General features: G+C 40.4%; 1 protein-coding gene across 1 annotated transcript in view; it reads left to right on the forward strand.

The window, feature by feature from the left end:
• The window catches only part of LOC139741349 (RNA-binding protein 38-like), a 143,040-nt gene that overhangs the window by 97,874 nt on the left and 21,139 nt on the right, over positions 1 to 24,027 (forward strand). The window contains exon 4 of the mRNA XM_071651929.1: positions 10,418 to 10,441. Within this exon, the coding sequence (XP_071508030.1) occupies positions 10,418 to 10,441 (24 nt within the window). The remainder of the gene's footprint in view (positions 1 to 10,417; positions 10,442 to 24,027) is intronic.

Below are 24,027 nucleotides of genomic sequence, written 5' to 3' on the forward strand. Positions count from 1 at the left end.
TCCAACCATATTCAATATTAGTGGAATCACCCCCCTCCCCAACCACTGCCCAGACATGCCTTCAATTTATATTTTTTGACCAACCATGCAGGAAAAAAGACAAAAAGAAAATCTTGCTGGGGGCTCGATTGTAGAGGCTATTGAAAGAAATAAACATCAATGCAACATCAACAAATAGATTAGGCGTTAAAAAAGAAAATAGTGGGGGGGGGGGGGTAGGAAATGACTGGTTTGATACAAATTATCTTTTCTTTTTTCCAGACCTGGCCTAGATACATGGGGTAACAATACCTCACGGGGGTTGTATCCCCCTCTCATACTCAGCCATGTGTGACTGTCAGTGACTTTTGAATGCAATTCTTCTCTTTCTCAATTAGCCACCAATAGCGCATGCTATTCACTGCGAAAATCAGGTGACTAAATATTGACAATTAGTAGCACTTCAAAGTTGAAAGTATGAAAGAGTCATGGGGGGTGTGGAATGGGGGGGGGGGAGGGAGGGCTGAGGGGAGAGAAGGTTAGGTTACGTTGTATGTCACTGGATTGGTAGATAGAAGACTTTTATGTGTGAGAGGAACATCGTTCTTGCACTATAAAAGGGTGAAGTTCGAAGTTCGTGGGATGCCGCGATTTTTTTTTTTGCCTGTCTTTGTCCGTTTTCCTCCCCCACGGATCTATCTCCTATGATTAATGACCCCGTGGAAGAGTTGGAAACTTTGTTAGAAATTTGCCGGGGCTAATTTTTACAGTGTTTGGGCTAAGCAGACCACACACTATCAGTAAAGGAAGAAGCATCTTTCTGTGTAAAGCCTGTATAGGGAGGTCAAGAGTATAGAATTTAGGGAAAACCCTGCTCCATTTTGAAAACTGCTGGAGCTGCAAAGAGGCTGAGACCCATGTGGCGCATTTTTAAGCGCTCCTCTTTAGATCCTACCATTTTTGAGTTAGCGACTGTAAAGTGTGTACATTGTGCAAGCACATGATATAACTTTTGAGATATAGAGAGGGAATGTGGAGATTAATATCGGCACAATATTTATGTATACGTTTATGTAAATAAAAGAGGATACATTGGAGTAGACCAGGTGCAGGGCTTGTAATGTTGTCTATTTGCTGCAACAGTCCTGGTATTTAATGTCTGCCATTTATCATAAATGTTGGGAAGCGATGCCAAACTGTGCGAGACATAGCGTACGTCATGCATACATGTATACAAACTGTGCACTCATAAACGCAGAATATATATTGCGTGCCATGCCAAAGGTGCACGCCCACAGCATTGGGATAGGGTATATGGGAGGCTCGGAGACTCCGTCGTACTTTCTTCTCAAAGTCCCTGCTTCTGCCGGAGATATTTGGCAGTTATGCCATCAGCCAGTCCTTATCTGGGATTTTATGTGCGTTGCCCGGCCATGGTTTTAATCAGGGAGTTGTTTCAATCAAACCCATGGTATGTCAATGGAGGAAAATGAAAGTATAGTTGTTGTTTTTTTCTCTCTCGGAAAGCTTTCTCTTTCTCTGTGTAAATCAAGTATGGATGGACAGTACTCACTCTCTGGGACAGTTCAGGAAAAAGTCATCACATGGTACTCATTGATTGTCCATATATGGCTAGGTCTACATCAGGGGCTGATAGCTAGAAAAAATAGACCCATGGGCCTTATCAGCACTATGGACCTTCTCAGTACCCCCTCCCCTCCCCTCCCTTACCCTCCCATCGCCTCCCTTACCCTCCCATCGCCTCTATATCTTCGCTTGTGCTTCTTTACCTCACTGGCTTTAGCTCTCTTCTCTCTCTTTCTTTTTCTCTCCCCCATTCAGACGCAAGCCAGTTTATACCAAAACTCGATAAAGAAATGATGTATAAAGAATCATCGTATAGCCGACAGACCGTTCTGGAAAAACGTTGCTTAGATGTGCAATTCCACACTGCGCATGTTGTTATGGTCATGAGTGACAGGTACAAGGTCACCTTTAGTGCTCACTCCCATTAAGCCCCGCCCAGTTATACCGTTCTATGGTCGCCATACGCTCAGACGCACAATGGACACGATGGAATGCTGATTTGTTATCGAGTTCTAGTTCGAAACGATGTTCTGACCGTCGTTTCGCTATACGTCGTTTCGTTATACGTCGTTTCGTTAGTCAGCATTCAGATGTATAAATTCATCGTATAGCTATACCGTTTTGGTATAGCTGTACCGTTCTAGTATAAATTTTTTGCGTCTGAATGCCCTGAAAATCTCTCTCTCTCTCTCTCTCTCTATCTATCTATCTCTCTATCACTCTCCCTCTATCTTGCCTGTTGACCATCCAACCATGGATGCACAATTGAGTTGCTATGATAATGAAAGACCCTCAAAGGATTTAACTGCGCACACTCAAGAATACCAGCGTGACTCCAGCTGCAGCACAAAGCTTCAGCTACTTATGCGGCGTGATCTCATTCACGACTTTGGGATCCTCCAACCTTCCATCACAGATAAGCTCCATGGAAGAAGTAAATTTTACGTCACTATTACAATTCACCAATTCTAACAGCTTAAAGCTGGCAGAATCTTTTCCACTAGAAGTATAAGTGATGTCATTTTTTCCCCATCTGCAATATCATTTTTTCCGTAAAGGTAGGGAATAGTCAGATTCTTATGTGAAATTTCCAGGAGAGGCACAATTCTGATGTCACTATTATACATGTACATTTGTATTTCAAAAGTTGTATATACTAGAGGTGATTTATGTGGAACGTGCTGTATATTTCAGACAGTTTGTATACTTCAATAACTATTACGTGTAAATCATATTTTGCGATGCTGCATTCATGTATAGAACACATGCATTCTGTTACGTATAAGGATCTTACGCATATGTCTGTCAGCAAGCAGATAGTACAGTATATTGATCAACCCCTCCCGGATGATATTATGTGTGTGCCAGATATCATGCGGTTGTGAATTGCTCTTGTGCTAAAGGGCTTCAGCTGTTTGGATGATTTCTTTTCTTCTTTTTAATGTGCAGTTGTCTGTGTTTGCTGGCGAAACATGCTGTTTAGATTGAGTGTTTGCTTATGTAGGATTTGTTGCAACGACAATGTGGATATGAAATCTCGGATCTGTTTTGGCAGCGGGGCGTGATGCTTTAATGTTCCCTGAACCTTGGACTATCATTCATAAACCTGGAAACAATGGGAGTTTAAAGAGAGGGAGGGAGAGGGCGAGGAAGAATACCCTTGTCCCCAATTTGCTCCAGGCATCCCCCGCTCTCTAACTCCTCCCCCCCTCCCCCCCCCCCCCCCCCCCCCCAAACCACCAATGCCTTGAAGTCATGTTTCGGGCATTGTTTGTGATGAAAGACGGTGCGGATTTAGCCATGATCTTCTGGGGCATACGTCAGCCGTCAGCGGTGGGATCCTCGAGTTCGGTGCCTCCCATGGGGTGCATGTATAGCATCGGTGTCAAGTCCCGTTCACATCTGATTCTTAAAACCTGTCTCTTTCCCCACAATTCATTGATTCCACTCATTTCTGTCTCTTACTAATAGTCTATCTCTTTGCCGTCATTATCCCATATCATTCACTCATAGTTCTCTGTATCTCACTGTTGTCAAAAGAGCATAATGTTGTAGAAGTGGGTTTACTATAAAAAGGAAAAGATGACATATAGGGATTTGAAATCAAGAGCACCGACCTGTGCCCCACTATTTCTATTCCACCGTGAAAAAAGGAGCATGAGTATAAAATATAAGGTTCATTCATACACGAGACATAACTTAGTTAGAGAGGTAGACAATCAAGTCTTGTGAGAGACGGTGAGTGTGTTTACAGCAATGAGACTTATTTCCTGTGCATAATTTATTATGACTTTGATGTAATAGGTAATGTGCCTTCAAATGCGTAATGAATAGCACAGTGTCTATCCATACAGAAAAAAAGGGGGGAATTGAATGCTTAAAGAAAGAAAAAAGAATGATGATTTGGGTTTTCATGAACTTTGTTGTGAAATACAAACACATACACATGATACACTGCTTGTTGGTTGTTGTAGACTTGAAATCTGTAACATGCTGTCTTTATTGTATAAATAAACTCAAGAATGATTATGGAGAATGATTATGAAAAATGATCCTCATTTTGTATCAGAATAATGAGGAAAGAATGATTCGTCATTAGTTGTGCACTGATTGTCTCAGCTTGGCACACATACTACAATGTATGTATCAGTTCACTTGGACAGTGTAATTATTCATGTCAAATGATGGACTATACACAACATCATAATCGCTTCATGTGAAAATGATACAATCTGGGTGATTTTATGAATGTCATTTGTACCTTGAGCGCTGTATAAAAACAGGATAGCACGTAACAAAAGTGCAGAGGCCATTGACGTTTTCTAAAAGGGAAATGGTTAAGGCTGGAGGCAGGGGTGAAGGGGGGGGGGGTGAGGAGGGAGATGGAGGGATTGGGGTTTGGTGGAGAGGGTAATAACACTTTCATTGGTCTTGTTAATTAGATTCCAGTCCATGCATATAAAGCCCGACCTCCAACTCGGTTTCCAATTAGCCTGATGATGCCAATATCCCCATGAAGTTCAGCCGAGGTCGAAATCAAGGTCAAATTTGAAATGTGAACTGTCGGCAGCTCAGCGAGCGGTGCTGTCAGTGGTATTTATCATTCAGAAATATCAAACAGCTTTTTGACATCGTCAAAAAGAGACAACTTATTTTTTTTTCTCCCCTCATCTGAGAAGAGCTATTGGAGTGGAGAGAAAATGTGTGAAAAAAAAGAGGAAAAGGGAGGGAAAAAAGAACTCCAGAGAACTCGTTCTACCTAAACTTAAAACATAAATTCATAATTTTGGCTGGTCTACGTGCCGGTAAGCATGCCGATCTTACATCACTAGGGTGGGTGGAGCCTATAGTTGTATTATTGTACCTCGGCGCGGGAGACCTGTGGAGCCAAAAGGAAAAAAAAAAACAGAGAGAAGAGGACCAAATCGGGAACATTCCTTATTGTCTTTCACCTCGTCATCCCACGGCAGAAGTTGTTTAGACATGGCATGAAATGATGGTCCCGTCTCGCTGACAAATGAATGGTCCCATTAAGCGATACGAATATGTTCTGTCTGCACAGATTTGATGTGATCTCCCCCCAGTATTCAGTGTTTTGTTATTGTTGTTTGTACCCCCTTCTCTTTCTGTGTCTTTGAATTTGTGAGAGGAATATATATACATCAGAGGAATGCCATTGTTTCAGGTATCCAGGTATGGAGTGATGTTGAAGGAGATGAAAGGTGGGGAAGGAGGTGATGAAATGCCCCAGCGACCGAGCACTTCCCCAGAGATTCGGGGGCACGGGCAGTCAGTGTCAGGTGCGCTTGGAGAGCATCGAGTCTAGCCGGCTGTGCCTACCTTTACCCCTCTGATACAAACAGAGCCTCCGGTTTTTCCTCTCTTCCAAGCTTGAGGTTGCCGTGGCAACGATTTGTGAAGGAATTTTCTTCATCTCCATTTCTCTTTCTGTATCTCTGACTGTCTGCTTAAGATTTCATCTCATGCCATGTTAGAACATTCATCTCGGAGCTGCTTGTGATGGGGGGGGGGGGGGGGGCTCGTGTCGAGAGCAGAGCGCATTGATGAGATTGGGGGGGGGGGGGATGGGGGAAAGAGGGCGATGGAATGGGATAATAGGAATTGGGAGTTGAGGTTGTTTTCCTTTCAATTTTTTGCAGAGGTTCTGTTCTGCCCTCTAGCATTGATCTTAATTGCTTGTGATATGTCAACATGTAGCACCCTTGTCACATCGAGAAACCACTCTTCTTGGACTGGTGATAATTTGTCGTCTCTTTTTTCGACATTTATCTTTGTCTCTCTCTCTTTCTTTCTCTCTAGGATGAAAATAATATGCCTTACCTCATCATCTGTAGTTAACAACCAATGTGTGAATTCTGTGGTTGCCTTATGGACATTATGGCTGATGTTTCATGTATTTTTGTTGAACTGCAGTAGCATTTATCATTATCTCAGTAAAAACATAAGCTTAAGTAACAAAAAGGGAAATTAACAACCTTATTGTGACATGCTGTATCGTATGATAGATGACATTTTGTGATCACTTCTACCAAATATATAATATACCCACTTTTTTTCTGTTTCATAACTTAAGCCAAAAACTATTTTAACCTTACATTGACAATATCTTGTGCCCTGTACAGTCCCACAAGATGTTAATCATGGTGTAGATACAGCACACAAATCAGCTTCTTTATATTGAAATAGACAAATTTTATGAATGTAACATTCGTTTTTAATACAGACTTATGTTAGCAATCTGGTTGATTTCCTTGAATTTTTGGTTTATACTCTCTGTAGTGTTTGATGCAAACATATCAGTCATGTGACATAAATAGTCATGTGGCATAAGTAGTCATGTGACATAGATAGTCATGTGACATAAATAGTCATGAGACACAAGAATCTGAAGTCGTCAGGGTGCAAGCTTGGCGAGATTCAGGCTCTGTTGGATGGTGAAATTCCTCTGCTGTACAGTTTGTCATGTTTTGCGGATGCATTTTTTTTTTCTGGCTGTGTGGGGATGCGACTCAGTGTGAAGATAATTCTTCCGGTATGAGGAGAATCCCCTCCGTCTCCAGTCTGTGTCTGTTGCAAATGTTCAAACTTTGGGTCGGTGGGAGCAAGGAGCATTTGAAGCTCTCTTGTGGGAGCTGATATTTGTGGCTGCCTTGATGCAGACATATATCATAGCTCTGCGTAACTTGTTTGTGTTTGTGTGTGTGTGTGTAAATCTTTATCTCTGTCTTTCTTTTCTGTGTCAAGATGCTCAGGATGAAGTAGTGTTGGGTTATAGCTCCGGCAATTTTTGGGATGGGATGTGGGGACGCATCAATGATACCATCTGCATTGAGGGATTTTTCTAGTAGGCTCCACTTTAGCTACAGTGCACCATGGGCTTTGTAGCATGGTCTTGCTTTTTACTCACTATGTCTGGTATGAAAATATTGCTTCAAGGCTCTTCGCTGGTTCACACGCACTCTCGCCTGGCAGTAAATTAGTCTTTCTGTACTATTGCCAGATCCATTGTATATTTACCGATCACAACTGTCTGTAGTCTAGTGATCAAATACCAATGATGCAAAATAAAAAAGACAAAATACAAATACAAAATATTGCAAAACTACGCATTAAACACTGGGGCATCATCATTTTAAAAGCAGCTGTCATGGTTGGTATTAAAGGAAATTTGTAGAAAACAGAAAATCAATGTGTTTGACTTTAATACTCACATAATATGTACCTGTGTAGCGATGTTTGCCGTAAAAATCTTGGTGAAATATTCTTGTGTTGTGTTTAATATCAGAAACAGACTTCAAAATGTTCATGTATTCAGGCAACATGGACAAACCGTATGTCTTGGGTTTACAATGAATTGGAAATCTTGCAAGCATGAGAAGAGATCAGTTTGTGTTTTAATAATAGCTTGTAGAAGAAGTGAAATCCAAATTTCCATTTTTCATAAATCACAGACTGTACTAGGTTACTACGGCTCCCTTTTTGTCCCTTTGCTCAACTTACTATCTATATCTTGCACCATTGTATACACTATATATACATATATCATACAAACCTCGGCAAAATGCACGCTTTTGTATGGTGCACATTAGTATGTCATTTGTGTGTCACACGGCCCGAATGTGCCCCCAATCCCGGAGTATGATTCACGAAATTCTCCCCTGACCTTCAAAGCTATAGATCATCCTCCCATCTATATTACTTGGAGGAGGGAGGGAGGGAGGGGGGGGGGGGGAGAGGGGGACTGGGAAGGGCTTAGGGAAGAGGAGCTCACAAATTCACTAAACAAGTCGGCAGCCATTCTTTTTTTCTCCCTGCTGCCTCTCTCTGGAACTGTGGCGCTTTAAAGGTGTCATCATAGCAACGCTCCTGCATCTATGTAGATAAAGGCAATCAGTTGCTGGTTTGTTTGTTTTCATCTGTATTGTCACCGACAGGATCTTATATGTGTGCTGGGATTTTTTTATTCTCTCACACATGTGGAACAGCCTTCCTAGCTTCATTTGAGAATTATAATCTGCCTGGGGTTTTGGTTGTCTTTTTTATCTTTTGTCCTTTGAAAAAAAAATGTTGTTAGCAAAAGACCCATTTCTCATTTCCCATAAAGCTACCGACAGTCCCTGTCAAACATGCAGAGGCAGCTATGTATATATGTTGCTGAGCCCCCCCCCCTCCCTCCCGCCATTTTCTCCCCCTGACATTGGCATTTGCATGTTTATTTCTGGGAAGCAGCCTGTACGAGACATCTGTAGGAAAATGTCGCATCACGGAACGGCTGGATGCGCAGGAATTTTGAGTTAGCCTGACGACCGCCCCTGTGTCCCACGCATATAAATGCAGTACAATCTTGCCAAATTCTCACACATTTTCATAGACTAATTTTTTTTTGTTTCACTTGTTTTCTTTTGCTTTTGTCTACCTACTCTGGCTGTACAAATGTCCGCTTACAGTTTGGGGATCATTTGTTTTTCTCTGCCATGAATTATGCCAAAGAGACAAAGCGGTGAGGTCAGACTATTTAGGTCACCAGAAAGATGAAGAGAGGGAACATGAGGGAAGATGCTAAAAAGAGCATGATGAAACACACGCACACAAAATGCAGGATGCGTGGAGTATAATTCCTCCAATTTTTCTTCAATGTTTAAAAATGCATGCATTGTAAATCACTGCAACTTGGTGAATGCCTGTGTGAATGTAAGGTTCACTCTGCCACCCCCCCCCCCCCCCCCCCCCCCCCCCCCCCCGGAACACACACTAATTTGGCAAGCAGTTATGATGCACTCATTTCCGTGGATGGGACCATATCATTGCGGTGTGGGACTGTTCCCATAGCAACTTGCACGTTAAGGACTGCATCATTATCATCATCATCATCATCATCAACGTTGTACCTCAGTGTTGCCTCATTTGCCATCTGCGGAACATTAATGTACAATGCATGTCATGAGTTGATAAACGATACAGGGCAAGAATTTATTCCCGTATCTGCCATGTTCGGGTCAAGAAAAATATGCGCATATCGACTTCAGGTAGAGATGTCTTCCTGTATGGAGTCTCCCCCACCCCTCTTCCTCGGTGAAAAATGTAGATAAGAAATGTTCATTCCCAAACTCGCCATCAAAACATGTCTCCCCGGTGGGTCTGATTTGATAGGTTTCTCTGCTCTGCCTCCCTCATCTCTGTTTTCCCTTGCCTCTATTTCTTGATTGTTTTCACCTGATTGAAATGCTTCTGTTGGAGATGAGATTTATGAAACCTCAGTGCCATTTTTGCTACCACAACCTCGTAGTACCCTGTGGCATTTCATCTCATTTTGTTTTAAATGTACACACTGTATTATAAATGTATAATGGGGAATTTGCTCAGTAACATATCACAGAAGTAATTGAAGCGCCTTGTGTCCTAAAAATTGCAAGTGTTTTGTTCTTTCACGCCAATATCATGAGCAGACTTCTCACAAATATTGACTTGCTTTGTCTTAACAATGTAAAATCATCTTTTGTCGTATCTTGAAAGTCTAAAGCCCAGTCATCACTCTATATTTTGCAGTGGTGGGACGAGTATACCATGCCACAGCTCTTGGTAGTGTTCTTAAAATGGAGTGCAGTCGAGCACGGCATGCATTGTGCGAGAAGAACTGGTTGACATCGGGGCTCGGTGTTTAGGAAGAATGCCATTGTGTCTCGCAAATTATCATAGGGAGTCTCAGATATTGTCTTCAGAAACGTTTGTGGGATTTTACCTGAATGAGCCAATTTTCTGTAATGTTTCTTTTTGACAGGCCTAGGTTTTTGTAGGAGCATACAAACCGTTGAAGCTGTACGCATTGTCTTTTGTAGACCCTTTATATGATTCGCTAACTACTGTACCTACTACGAATATAATGAATTCCTATGGTGTTTTGTTTGTTGTTTCTTTCTCCAGTCAAGGCATCACTGAACATCAGTATTTGTTCTGCTTAGTAGTTGAATCTGTAGCATCCTAAAGAATACTAACATGTGTCCAAGCACCACTGAAAGTTTGGTATGCCATCGTCGTCGGGGGTGGACGGTATAAGGATGTGTGATTTCACACTGCGCTGCTCCAATTCTTCAACGTACCACTCGCGTTTACTCGCTTGACTAGCGAGCAGTGATACGGTGAAGGGACATAATCAATGCGCTTTCCAGCACCTGGGGTTAAAACCACAAGCCCGTGCCGTGTTGTTTTGCATCTCGGAAATTGGCCCTATCATTGTTCTGTTTTCTCCAAGATGAGACATGTATTGATCTAGGGTTAGAGACGCAACCACTCTAATGCCTCTCTCTCTATCTTCCCCTTGGTCTATATACAGTGAGAGCCAGCAGAATCAGTTAAGGTGAGTGGATACCAGCCCCATACCCCAAAACCTACCCCCACCCTTCCCCCCTTTTGGAGTGCTCCGTGTTGTGATTTTTCTATCTAGTTTCTTCACTCTCTACATTCTTCCCTTTCTATTGCTAGTCTTCTCATCAAGCCATGCTCCTTTGCCAGTTCACTTCTTCCATTTTTTGCTGGGAGGTGTTTTTTTTTTTTTAATATCACTGACTTCTGCTCTATCCTTTGTGTGGATTTACTTTAAACACCATTATTTTAAGTTTGTTTTTTTAATTTGTTTTTTTGTTTTGTTTTTTACACCCAGTGTGTTCATTAGAGTTCATTTAAGCCGTAATGCAACCAATCAGAGTTGAGCTACTGATTGGTCTTGAGTGGTTAGTGGTAAAATATAATTCAAACTTCACCAAATTTTTGCAAACTTTTCCCTGCCACAGAAGCAAGAAATTTGCGTGTTTCCATGGGAGTTTTGTCATTTTGCTTTTTCTATGTTTTTGTTTGAACAGTTCATCAAAATGTGTGGCTTGCACTATAGAATTCCATTGGTCTATGTGTACCTTGTGTAGCTTGTCGTGGGGGAGGGGGGGGGGGATAGCATTCTGTAAATGTAGATAGTCTTAAATTGTTATGGTGTTGTTGTGTAGGTTTCCTGTATCATATCAATTCTAAATCATCTCATACACACTCTGTCAGGCAATATATGATGAACGAAAAATATGTAATTTCCGCAGTTTCTTTTTTACCCCAAGTTGTTATGCTGTTAAGCATTTGTTATGCTGCTTTCATAGGGCTGTTGCAATTCTGTTTCCTTTGATCGAGTTCAGTTTTAGGAGATTGTCTTTATTTCTCAGAACCAAAAGAAGGGGTGTGGATTACCCCAGCCAGTGGAAAGTAACCCTTAGTGTGTACATATGTGTGTCTGTGTGTTTGTGTAACCCCTCTTTCACATCCGTTTTTCGTGGCGATCATGGGCAACACCATTTTGAGTACCTTTCTAGTGCTTTTTTTTTTCCTCGGTGTGACATGAATAAATAAACATGACTGCCATAACATTTATGCCAAACTTCTGATAGCAAGACATCTTCAAGTTATCACATCCTACCCTACTGCCTCAAAGTCACAGGTTTAGACAAAGAAAAAGAAAACAAACAAACAAACACCATGCAGCTTCTTTCTCTTTGTAAATTTCCTCCTTTCTTTCATTCCTGTTACTGGTTGTTGTGCTTTTCTTTTATTTTTTAAATTTACCATGACTATTATAGATTTAGATATTAGATTAATTTTTGAAGTATCATATTATTTTATTCTTCTTTTTTTTTTGAGGTGGAGGGGGAGCAGGTTTCAGTAAGATGATAATTTCCCAATCAAGAGTTCAATTAATATGATACAAACCACAATTGAATTGTTTTGCACAACAAGGATTAATTTTTGTTTACTGGCTTGTTTTGTACTAGTGGTCATTAAGGTAGATGATTCCCCCCCCCCCCCAAAAAAAAAAAAAAAAAAAAAATGTGTACTCAAAGTTCAGTGCTTACATTTGAAGCAGGTGGAAAAGCTAGATTGTAGAAACAAATTAAGCAAAAAATCAAACCAAAGCCAGTATTGCTTAGGTATAAATGACAAGGAGGAACCAGATTTTATATGCAACCTGTAATCTTGAGTGGCAAAATCGGGGAGTAGGCCTACATGCCTATTAAAGCCTAAATCTTTTGTTCCTTCTTTTCTACTCTCTCAAAGTGATTAACCTTTTAAGATTTTCGTCTTTGATGTTGAACGTTGCATGCTGATGCAGAAGTTAGCTCTCAGTATTAAACATAATCACTATTCACTCACATTGTGTGCTTTGCTGTGTGGAATCGTTTCCTTTAAAAAAACAAAGAGAGATAAGAAATGTCTTATTGGATTTAATATGACCATTTGTATTGAAACTGTTGTACTATTTGAAAAGAGCACCGTAGCACTGTGTAAACCATGTGAATATCAAAAGGACTTGAGTTCCGAGAAAGGGATGCTTTGGCAGAAATCACCAGTTATTGAGCAGAATTTTTCTCTTTGTTTGTCATTTATGGTCTTTAAATCAGATTTTAATTTGATGTCAAATGTTGGTATGCTATTTTAGATAATCACGGTCTCTTTTGTAAATTCGCAGTCTGTCATGACAGTGGTTAGATTATCATTTTGGTTCTGCTGAGAACAGTAAGGGTCTTTATCACATTCAAAGTCGTGATGCTGTTTCATTCTTGTACTTCAACAATTTACAAGAAGTATGATTTTATATATAAGAAGTATATATTGCAAGAGGCATTCAGAATGATCATATGTGGCGGTAGAGGTACAATGCAAAGAGCATATTGAGTTTGCCCAACCAATTTGATTGGGGTCGTAGTGATATGGTATCATCTTCAATGATACAAAGTTTATGAGTGGAAGGCAGTAAATGAGAGAAATTAATGTGGGGGTCATCTGGTACATAAACTGTCATATTATGTCATTGTTTATTCTCTGGTAAAGTATTGCCTGAGTATTGAGAGGCTAAAGCAGAAGGTAATATCTATTCATCAAGTGTATGTGGTAGAAGTATATCAATTATTTACACAGTCCAGACATTTATGATGCACATCCATAGAAACATATGGCTTGGAATGCCCAAACCGAGTAAGGTCAAATCATGGTTACGTATATTGTATACATGCATGTGCTTGGACTGTGTGATTGAGTATACTTTAGAAGTCAAACAATTTGAAGTTGGTGATGGGAAATACAGCGATTGAAGTTTGTTCTCATCACGCAGCTGTATAGTAATCGTAAAATGTATACACCTAGGTACTGTTTACGATGTCAGATACTTCACCCTCTTTCATGCTCTGTATGTTATCGCAATATTTATGATTGTAACCAGCCAGAGCAAATAGACGTCCCATCATGCAGAGGGTCATTAGAGTCACTTATGAAATCAATTGGAGTGTAGGTGTCAGGGCGTAAAGGCTTCAGTCATAAATGTCGTGGTCGTACGTCTTCCAGATGGTCCTGGGTTTCAGGGGCAGCATTTCTGCCCGACGATTCAAATGTCAGGTTTCATGATGACCGAGGCTTCTCAGGTTTAATCAGTTTTACCTCAACTCATGGTACAGTTTGCTCGAGCATACAGTATATATACACAAATAATGTTCTGTAGTTGTTATAAATGTCCATTTTATTATCAGTTGATTTATGGTGCCAGTAAGCTCTGCTTTGACCTTTTTCTATAATTTGTGAACTGAGGTCGCCCACAGATATGAAGGAAAAATAAACACGAGACACATGTATTTGGGATATATCACTCGTCTGTTCTCCTCATATAAAATTGGGCCTATGTTTTTGCAGGGTAGTTCAAGCTGTACACTTTGCAAAAAGAGGATATGCCTTGTGTACATGCTCATGTGCATTTTTGACGTGGTTGTTTTCTTCTCGAGGTAAAAAGTCTTACCGTGTTCAGAGAGTGGACTTGATGAAGGTTTCAAGCAGACTGTACAATACAGCCTAGCGAACACACTCCAGTAACTCCAGTGCCCACACACAAAAGATTTTCCCGAAATGATATTTCTTGTAGTTTTAAACCTCCCCCCCCCCCCCCACCCCATAGGTTCTCCATTCACAAGTTCGGATCATTACCCTCCTTTTGTGAAAAGCGTGTAGTATATTGTAATCGGGCGGCAATTATCTCACCCCCCATCCTACTCCCTCTCCCTCTCTCTCCCTTTTCTCTCTCTCTTTCTCTCTCTCCTTGTCTCTCTCTTGTTCTCTCCTTCTCTTTCTTCTTCTCTCCCCCTTTGTGAACATATATATGACTTCTCTCCCATTTTACTGCTAAAAGAATTAACCCCAAAGCCAGGGGCAAATATTTTGGCCACTCTCTAGGACACGAATCTCCATTACACTTGGGTGTTTTTTTGTTTTTTTTTCAGATCTGCTGTTGAAGACACAGCATCATTGTTGTCATTGTTCTGTTGTTCATGAATAAATAATACTAAAAAAAATAATGACAGGAAATCCAATCTTGAGGAGTAAGTGATCAGCTTCTCTTCCTCTGTACCAGAAGTTCTCTATGGTACCCATTACTTGGGCTGGTCCCAAAGACATGCCGAGAACTTCTCATTCTTTTTGTGCTGCCCAGCTTAGCTCGTCGAATATTGTAGCACGGATTGAGTGGGTATCCAGGGGCAATAATTAAGCGGACATTATCAAGGTCTCGTAATTGCTGCTAATTGAGCATTTACGGAGTATTTGGGGGGGGGGGGGTTGTGGATCGTTTGCCAAGCAAGCACTCGGGTTGAAGTGAGGGAGACAAATGATGGGGCATTAGGTGAGCGGATGTGTTTGTATCTCTGACCAAGAGGAGAAATTCAGAGAATTGACTCTTTTTGTTGTGTTTTTGCGATGACATGAGGGTGATAGGTACAGAGTTATGTAATAGCCAGTCCTCGGGCACCTGAGCAATGTTATTTAAATCGCCATTATCACTGCTTGTTCCTGTAGCTTTCATTTGGAGGTATTATTACCACAAGTTAAAGTTTGGTACAGTTTTGCAAAGTGGTTCTCTTCCCCTACCAAAGAATCTGTAAATAATAACTGTTTCATGATGCCATTAGTTACAGCACCCCCTCTTTAGGATCTTGTTTTTGCAGTGTCCAGTCAGTAAGCTCTCATTAAATCTTAACCCGTTTATGATGAGTCCCTAGTAGTATACTCGGGCAGGTGTCTATAGGAAATGCATGATGTAGCAAAATCAGTCCGTCATCAATGGGTTAAGAGCTACTTGCCGTCTATTAGCCATTCATTCAGCTTTAATACATAATGCTTGAAGTACTTAGTGTAATAGATTTGTTTTCCAGTGGCACGAACCTGCATTTTAAAACAAAGCAGGGATAGATATATGATTATGAATGTAGCCCAAAATATGAAATTACAAAACAGTTTAGTCAATATGTGTCTGTAACACATTAAGCAGTTGCACTTGGTTGATTTTTATTGTTTGAGGCACACTTTCTTTGTAAACTGTAAATTTTGCCCATAAATGTAGGACACACCTGCTAGAATTTCTAAAGAAAAGGGCGAAGGATTCAGACATGGAAAGCATTGATTCATATCAAAACAAGCTTATTGAAATGTTTATCCCGTGACGGGGAGCCTGAAGGTTGAATGTCAAGTTGCTGCAACCATGCAATACTCTCAATGGCTCAGAAATTAAGCAAGGCTTGGTTTAGAACAGCACATACTCCCTAATGGAAAACAAATTTTGACACAGATAGGAGACGGATCATGTGAAAAACAAGACATGAATTATGTCGCTATAAAAATAAACACCAAAGTGGCGTGCCAAATAACAGACTGGAAGGAGTATTGTCTGGGAATCACATATGTTTGTGTGTATGAATATATAAATATATATCTATATATTTCAAGGCTGGTATTGATGTGGGCATAATGTTCCCCAATGGATCCCAAATCTGTATCACAAGAGATAAATAAGTCATGTATACCAGGGGATGTGTGTCAAACCCCGTTTTTCCACCACCGGCAGCAGACAAACGAGAGGGATGGGGCGGTGGATGATCGATGGCTCACTACTGCGCAGGGGGGCACCGGTGGGTGAGAAGCAGGTGACAATCCTGCCCTCTTCACAAAGTCAAGGGAATACACGGCTAGTCTTGACATTCTAGACCCATAGTACCTGTTTTTGTTTCATTTTCTCCAAAGTTTGCTGATATCAAACAAGTCCGTGACTAAATACTGATAAATGTGTTGCGGTCTCTTCGGGGGTACCAAATCCAGCCTATTGTCTGCTAGGTACTTGCTGCATAACAGTATTTCATAGAGTTATTTTGGAATGCCTCAGTACCTTAATTGCCAAGGTTTCTATTTTTGTAAATATATGTATTAACCCTTGACGTATTGATGGTCCAGATGTTTAAAGTCACATACAGTGTTGGTCAGTCTAGATAATTTTGACAACAAGTCTGTTATGGATTCAGGAGCTCTAAGTTGTCAGAGGGCATACTTTTTTTCATAATAACACCATTGACTTCAGACATCAAAGGATGCATTAATTGAGGATTTTAGAGTTTTGTATGGGATGAGTTAAACATGGGTGATAACGAGTGCCACATGGGTTTAGTCTCTGAAAGGTACGAAGCATCTCCTTGAGTTATCAATTATGTGTCAACCATGAGACAAAATGAGCCAAAATTAGATCGAGGGCAGGGACTAGATAATAGCCATGGAAGAGAATTTATTCACTTTAAACGGCTTGGTCAAGCTGTCATCAAATTGAATTTCTGTCGGGTGACAAAATTGAACTGATTTTTTATGAGTGCACTCACAGAAAAGATGGTTTGAAATGATGATGATTTCAAGCGAGTTTTTGAAGAAACGATGCATTTTCATGCTCGTCCATAGTGTTCTGAGTTCGCAGTCAATTTGTGTGAAGTGAAAAAAGTGTTGCTGTAGGAGAAGAGATAGCTATACTCTCTCTGAGTGTTATTGTTAGGGGGTGATAAAGACCAAACGAGAGTGCCTTGTGCGAAACTTTACGTCAATTATTCCTTCCACTCACGCGGGCACGTAGGCAACATTCATCATTACTTAAATGGCTGGAGACAGGAGGAGAGGGATACCCTTGCATCTCTTAAAACAGAGTGGATGGATAATGAGAGAGAGGAGGAGGAGGAAGGAGTGAGGAAAATGAATAAATCATGAAAAGATGGAATAAATGATACACGCTTGTTGACCAGAAATGAAAAGTTATGTACAGATTTTGCGTGATTTATTTGGGAGAAGTCACCATAAAAAAAAAAGAAACGGATCCGAACTGAGTCTGTCTAGAAATGTTGCGTGTTGTGACTTGCTGCGGAGAGGGCTCTGTAAATGTCATGAAAATGTATCCACGCGAGATACATCGACTGTAGCGGGTACACAATCTGGCAGAGAGAGGTTGCTGATCATGCTTGATGTTTTTGAGGAGGTAGGGGGGGGGGGGAAATGTTTGTTCATAAACTGTAATACAGATGATACCATGGTATTGTTAGGTTAATAACTGCATTGTACCGCTTCTCTTTGTGTAATGATTACAACTAAAGTGGGATGTTGTGTCCATGCAAGAAGAGAGAAAATTAAAAGGGATGTTATAAAGATGGCAGTCTGTCAATTAAAGGGGAGAGAGGAGGGTGAGAAGAAAAGAGATGGGGGGGAGAGAATTTGTGTATAAATTAGGCAAGAAGTAAGACTACAATGATCTATTAGCTTCTAGCTTTATTACCATCTGAACTCATTTAGACCCCATGCCTTTCATAGCCACCTCTTTGTATTGGTTCCTGGTCCTTACTACCCTACCTCTAAAATCGCACGCCTGTGGACTTAACAGCTTGGAAATTAAAGACCCATAGTAGTCATGAGAAAGACAACAAAGATGGAGTAAAATAGAGACTGACAAAAAAAGAATGAAGACTGAAGAAAACTAGAGAGAAGAGACTTGTCAGTGTACTATGGACAAACAGAGATAGACACGGAAGCCCTCTATAGACAAGACATTTACAGACATACCTCAGAGTGGAAAAGAAAGAAGTGCTAATGCCCAAAATACACGGAGCTCTTTGCTCTGTGCGATCTCTTAGACAAACACTTTGTTTGCGGAAAAGTGTACAGCAAGTGTATATCATCTATGTGTTCTGCCCTCGGCTTCTTGTGTTTTGCTCCAGGAAGAAGACAGGATGTAATTTTGCAAGAGAAAACTTTGTCCAGTGGAATGATGGTAGTATATTTGAGGAGAATAAGGAGGAGGGTATGAGACGGGAGTTGGGTATCATCGAAGCAGAGCTGAGAAACTGGGACCAGGTGATCTAGTTTGATCAATCTACATCCATCATGATGTAAACTACTGCCTACGCAAATCTTGAGGGTCATTTACAGTGCAAACTCTTACGGAGATGTCAGAATCTTATGAGGAGCAGGTTAAAGATACAGGAGGATTGGTCTCGGATATGAGTAGGCCAGTGGCTTGAGAGATTCATAAGAGAAGTGAAGGTTAATGGTTATCGCCAAGAGTAAAGATTTTACATTGAGACATTCCCCCAGTATCTCTGCATAGGTGTTCTGAGAACGAAGAAAAAAGCAAAACGGTAGACAAAAGAGAAAAAAGCAAATCCAGAAAGTTGAAGGTCGCATAATTTTCCCCGAAGCAGGAGAACTGCCACCGCGAGTTTGAAATACGCTCAAAACGGACAAATGCCATGATCCAACTTGATCTGCCTGAATCACTCATGTTCATGTAAACAAAAGATGATAACCTTTTTTTTTGTGTGTGTCTCAAAATCTCTGCCGATGAATGTTAAACTCCTCTATAAGAGAGAACTATGGGACATTAGATAACTCGTCAGATGATGTACATGAAGGCACATACTCCTTTCTAATTCTTTTACTTTATATTTTGCTTATTTTCTTGTTTGCGTGACTGTATTGTTTTTGTTGCTGCAAATGGCATTACATTCCTCCATTACTCTCTAAATTTTAGATCATATCAAAAAATATTATATGCTACCCAACTCTCTCTTTCACCCCTGAACTGCTCATCAGTGCTGACTGCACTATCCATGTAATGAACAAAATGACTGTGGCATCATGGGATTTGAGTGAAACTATGAATCTAGAAACTCAAGTCATTTGGCAGAGTATTTTTCTAATGTTTTATTTTGCTGTGCTTTTATTGTGATTGTAGCTGTTGCAGCACATATTATGCCACCCTCCTGATATTTGTGTTTGAGCTTCAGCTCTACCCATAGACCAATATAGGTGACCCTGCACCTCAAAACAAACAAAAAGTCGCCAGACATGAATTTTTAGTTAAGACCATATTCTGAAAGAACAGACTTTAAGCTTTAAAATGATGTATAACTCAAATCAAATGGACTCTCCTAACCTATCTAAATATTGGAAAGAAAGCAAAAACTCAGGAAAAGTGTGAACTGAGAAAAGAGGCTCTGAAGTACAGTGTCTATTCAAGCGCTCAATCTTTACAAAATCGTGCTGGCTGTGCGATGAATGGGACAAAAAACAGGAAGTAAACCACCAGAGTAACAACAATGAAGGGATTATCAGATTAAACTGAAATTAAGCATGCCTCATTAACACGTTCTGTCCATAATTAATACCAACTTTCAAAGCAGTAGCACTATCCTTTCAAAAGTTATTAGAGTTGAAAGTGAAGAGTGTGGGCAAGGTTTTTCAGAAATGAAAAAGGGATTCTAAAGACACACCTAATCACACTATTCCACCAAAAATGTTCGAGATAAACTGCTAAAAAAACACACTTTCCTGCCCGTTTTATGGTACCAAATTTTAGCATGATGTAGAAGAAGACCCGCTCTTTCAGAAAATATGAAAAAGTCAAGTTCGGCTAGGTTGACCTATTTCACTTATTTTCAGTCCTCACGCAAAATCAGTGTGTGCGACTTTATGTTCGTTTTGAGGTGCACGGTCACATAGATAGTAGAAACTATCTTTGAATACTTTGTTCTGTCGATCTTTATATCTTTTTTGAAGACATGCAAGACTTTGAACAGGTCAAATTCATTGAGGGAATCTTCAAGACATTGGATATGGTGAACCACAAAAAATTGATGAACCTTTAAACAAGAAGAAGAGATTGAAAGTGTGAGAGAGAGAGAAAGAAAAAAAAATCAGTCCGACAAGTACGCAGGCTACCCCCTCAAAGTGCTGTAGTCCCACTTTGCTAAAATGGGCCGCTTGGTTTCTGCTACCAAACGAAAACACTGTGTAAATACCCGGTTTCACCTCCCCGAGAGCTCTCAGCCGATGCCTATTTCAAGGATGCCACAGCGTGGTGGGGGCGGGGCGGAGCGGAAAAAAGGGGGTCAGTCACCAACGGACCTGACCTGTCTGACGAGTAGCACATTACATGTTCATCTCACCCCTTTTTACTCAAGTCCTCTCTCGAGAAGAAGAAGAGGTGTGTAGTGATGTCCTCCGCGTCATGTTTTCACTTACGTTGAGAGTGGGTTTTTCAGTCCAAGAGTAAAGAGAAGGGGGTGGGGGGAGGGAAGGAACGGGTGAGGAAAGAACTTTATTAGAGAGATGGAGCTAGAAGGAAGGGCTTGGAGAGAATGAATGTAGAGAAGAGAGTCTTAGAGAATCATGGAAGATAGAAGACGTGATGCAAGAAGGGAAGAGAGAGTGAGATTGATCAACAAGCTGGAGAACATACATGTAGCTTTCGAGAATAGTGGTAGGTAGAGGACAATGCAGAAAGAAAGAAAAATATTGAGAAGAAAGAGCAAATCAGAACATGAAAGAGGTTCAGAAATGGAAAGTGATTAGATGGCATGGTATACAGAGAAGTATGAATATGATAACATAGAAAGGGACAGACAGATGGATAGACAGAGATAGAGACAGACAGACAGACAGACAGACAGACAGAGAGACAGGATTTTTATGGGAGTTATATACATACATGTGATGAATAAGATTCTTGCTCGGAAATCTCTGTTTTTTTTCCGAGGGACAGTTGCCGTTTTATTGACCGGTCACTTTCTCATGTTTGCTCACAACGCTACTGTGACAGACTAACCTGTTTGTGTGCACATCAATGAGAGAAAACCTGGTGACATCACAAATAGAAACTTCTCCACAAACAATCTGCTGCTGGAGACCGCTTTAGAAGCAGACAGGCGCATCTCCACAGACTTTGGTGTTAAGGCCGTTTTTGCTCTCGGCTGATGATGGTGTCCGCTGTTCCAAATCTATACCTGGAGCAATTTGATGGTCAGTGCCATCAAATTGACTGTAAGAAGATCCATCTATTCACTTTATGACAGAATTATATGAAGAGTTTGTTTGCAAAAACCGATAAGTCCATATTTGCCAAATGGAGATATTTGCAATTAAAAGTTAAGAAAAATAAAGAGAATAATAAGAAAATTTTTGCGTCTTTTGACCATAACTTCAAAAATGTACCCTTATATGTAGTGACCAATATATCATTTAAAAGGTATTATTTTGTACTTTATGACAGAGACCGTACTTCAAAATCTTCAAAAATGGACTTATCGGTTTTTGCGAACAAACCCTTCATATCTTTCACTTTCAAACATGCATTACATTTGCATATTTTCTGTTTCGTTTGCTGTCGTGTGGCATCCTGTGTACTTTGTAAAACATTTTAGATACAAGGATTTAGAAAATTATGGTAATATACAAAAGTAGCAATTATTGCTTTCAATATGATATCATTTTGCAGTGATATGCCACAATGTTATTTATAGATTTTATATTCACATTGTAGGCTCGGAAGTTACTTTTCATGCATGTTGCAATTACACAAAAGTCCACGCAAAGTGTGCAATGCCTTCACTGGAAATAAGGATGTTTTTAATAAAACTTATATTCTAAAGAATATTGAGCACATCGTGAACAGCATAGCGACTTTGACTGTACAGAAGACACTTTCAGCTATGCAAACCGATCTTAGGTGATAATGCCATTCTACCCCCCCCCCCCCCATGCAAAGATGGAAAATGTTTGGAAAGTTATTTGTTGAAAGTGGCAAGCATTGATCATCTGTACCATGGGGCGGCTTGCTGTCCACACACATAGGGACATCATGGAATGGTGTGGCGTGTATGAGTAACGGCCTCTGGGCCATCCTACGTATATGATCCAACGTCCTACTGGTGATACGTTACACGTGTGTGTGTTTGTGTGCGTGTGTGTTTGCTTGCGTAAGTGTGTGTGTTTGCCGATCCTTACTGACAGTCGAAGACAACAGCATTCCAAGGACCTTGTCTCGTTGTCTCCTGATTAACTGCCCCATTCAGCTTCTCAGCTTGCGGGACAATACATCACCTAAAAATAATGTCTGGGACCACAAGACTTGCAACTCGGGTCCCATTTCATAATCTGCAGTTAAACCTCTGCCCTTGTATGTGTGATATATATAATAATTTTACATTCCGTTCAAGGATTGTTACATGTCCTGGTCAAGCAGAACTATAATAATGCCATCTTATGCAGAGATGCTAGTCCAAAAAGTGGCACAGTTGGCATGATATTTGCCTTTTTTTCCTCGTTGATCATTCCCAGAAATCTCTTTTCTGCAGCAAAATCAACGTTACTTCCCTTACTTTGAAATGAAAATGGAAGTCAAAAATGTTGCAAGAGTCAGCAAAGAATTCCTCTTACAACACTTGTACGTTCCTCAGTTTACACCCTGTAATCATTTACAGTATTGATTGATTTGCAGACTATGGGCTTTTTTGTTCTCGTTGTTCTTGGGTTTTTTTTTCATTCCGATGTCTTTACCCATTCTCAAGTTATCAGTAAACCCAGTAGCCTAGCTATGAGATGATTAATATGTGCAGTTATTAGACCATTGTTAGCACCTTCTTTCAAAGAGAGTCAGGGTTTTTATTACCCTTGGCCTTCGTCGTGTCGTCTAAAATGTAAATCAATTCCTTTCACGCAAAATGCACTTGTTTGTTAAACCCTTTGTCTGTTTTGGGGGCCAAATTGGTGCATAGAACCGCCATAGCATTGTATGCAGTGTTCAAAGTCCCTGGCATGGAAAGGGTTAAAGAGCCATTTCCAATTGTGCCAAAGGAGCCGTTAACCCAAATTCAGTGTGTGCACAACCTCTTTTGCATTGGAGACCATCAGGTGCTATGCCAAGACACTGAATTGTTTTGCTGTGAGTGCACATTTTATGTGATTCCAGTGGATTTCTGACGTTAACTTGACTTTATGGTCTCCTAGATTCTGTCTCGTCTTTAAATAGTCCAGTGTAATCATTTTTCATCATTTACTGAGAAGAACACAGACAGTCCCATGTAGTGGGTGGAAAAGTATTAGATTTGCGCTTGTCAATTTTCATGGAAATCATCCAAAGTTTGTATGTCTTCATGATTTTAAGACTTATGTGACATATGGAGATTGTTTGCAAATGCGATGTTCTCAAAAAGATTAATTTTCAAGTGTGAATAGGTCCAGGACACCCTGAGCATGGAGAAGTGTATTGATATGTCTCTTCTTCTGCTCCTGTTCTCTTTCTTTTTTTTCTCCCCTTGAAATTGATGGGTCAGAAAGCCCCCTCTCCAGCTAAGCCCCTTGTTTGAACACAGGAAGAGCTGTTGGTTATAGGAGAATCTTTGGAGTGAACTTGTTTGCATATGGGATATATTTCTCTGACAGGTTACTGAGCTTTTTTGGGGTGATGGTCTGAGGAAAATAGACCAATACTCTCAAATTTGAGTCTTATTTACTCCATTTTTTTTCTTTTTGTGCCACATGTGAAGGGGGGGGGGGGAAGGTTGTTGTTGATTGAAGTTGTGACAATTTCAAAGAGCTTACATTACATTCATCACAAAAGCATTATATCTCAATGGATGGGAATCTAAATTTTATTCAGTGTTGTCAAAAAATCAGTTCTAAAGTAGCTGAGCTTTTGATACCAGCTATGTTTGTGGTGTTGTAGCCATATCATATTCATAAATGTTGGTCTTGCTTTCCAACAAATTATTGTAGAATCCTACTGTAAAAGCCATA

Source organism: Diadema antillarum, unplaced genomic scaffold (assembly GCF_040938485.1).
Source record: "Diadema antillarum isolate AM-2024a unplaced genomic scaffold, OU_Dant_1.0 seq00000923_RagTag, whole genome shotgun sequence".
Taxonomy (NCBI): domain Eukaryota; kingdom Metazoa; phylum Echinodermata; class Echinoidea; order Diadematoida; family Diadematidae; genus Diadema; species Diadema antillarum.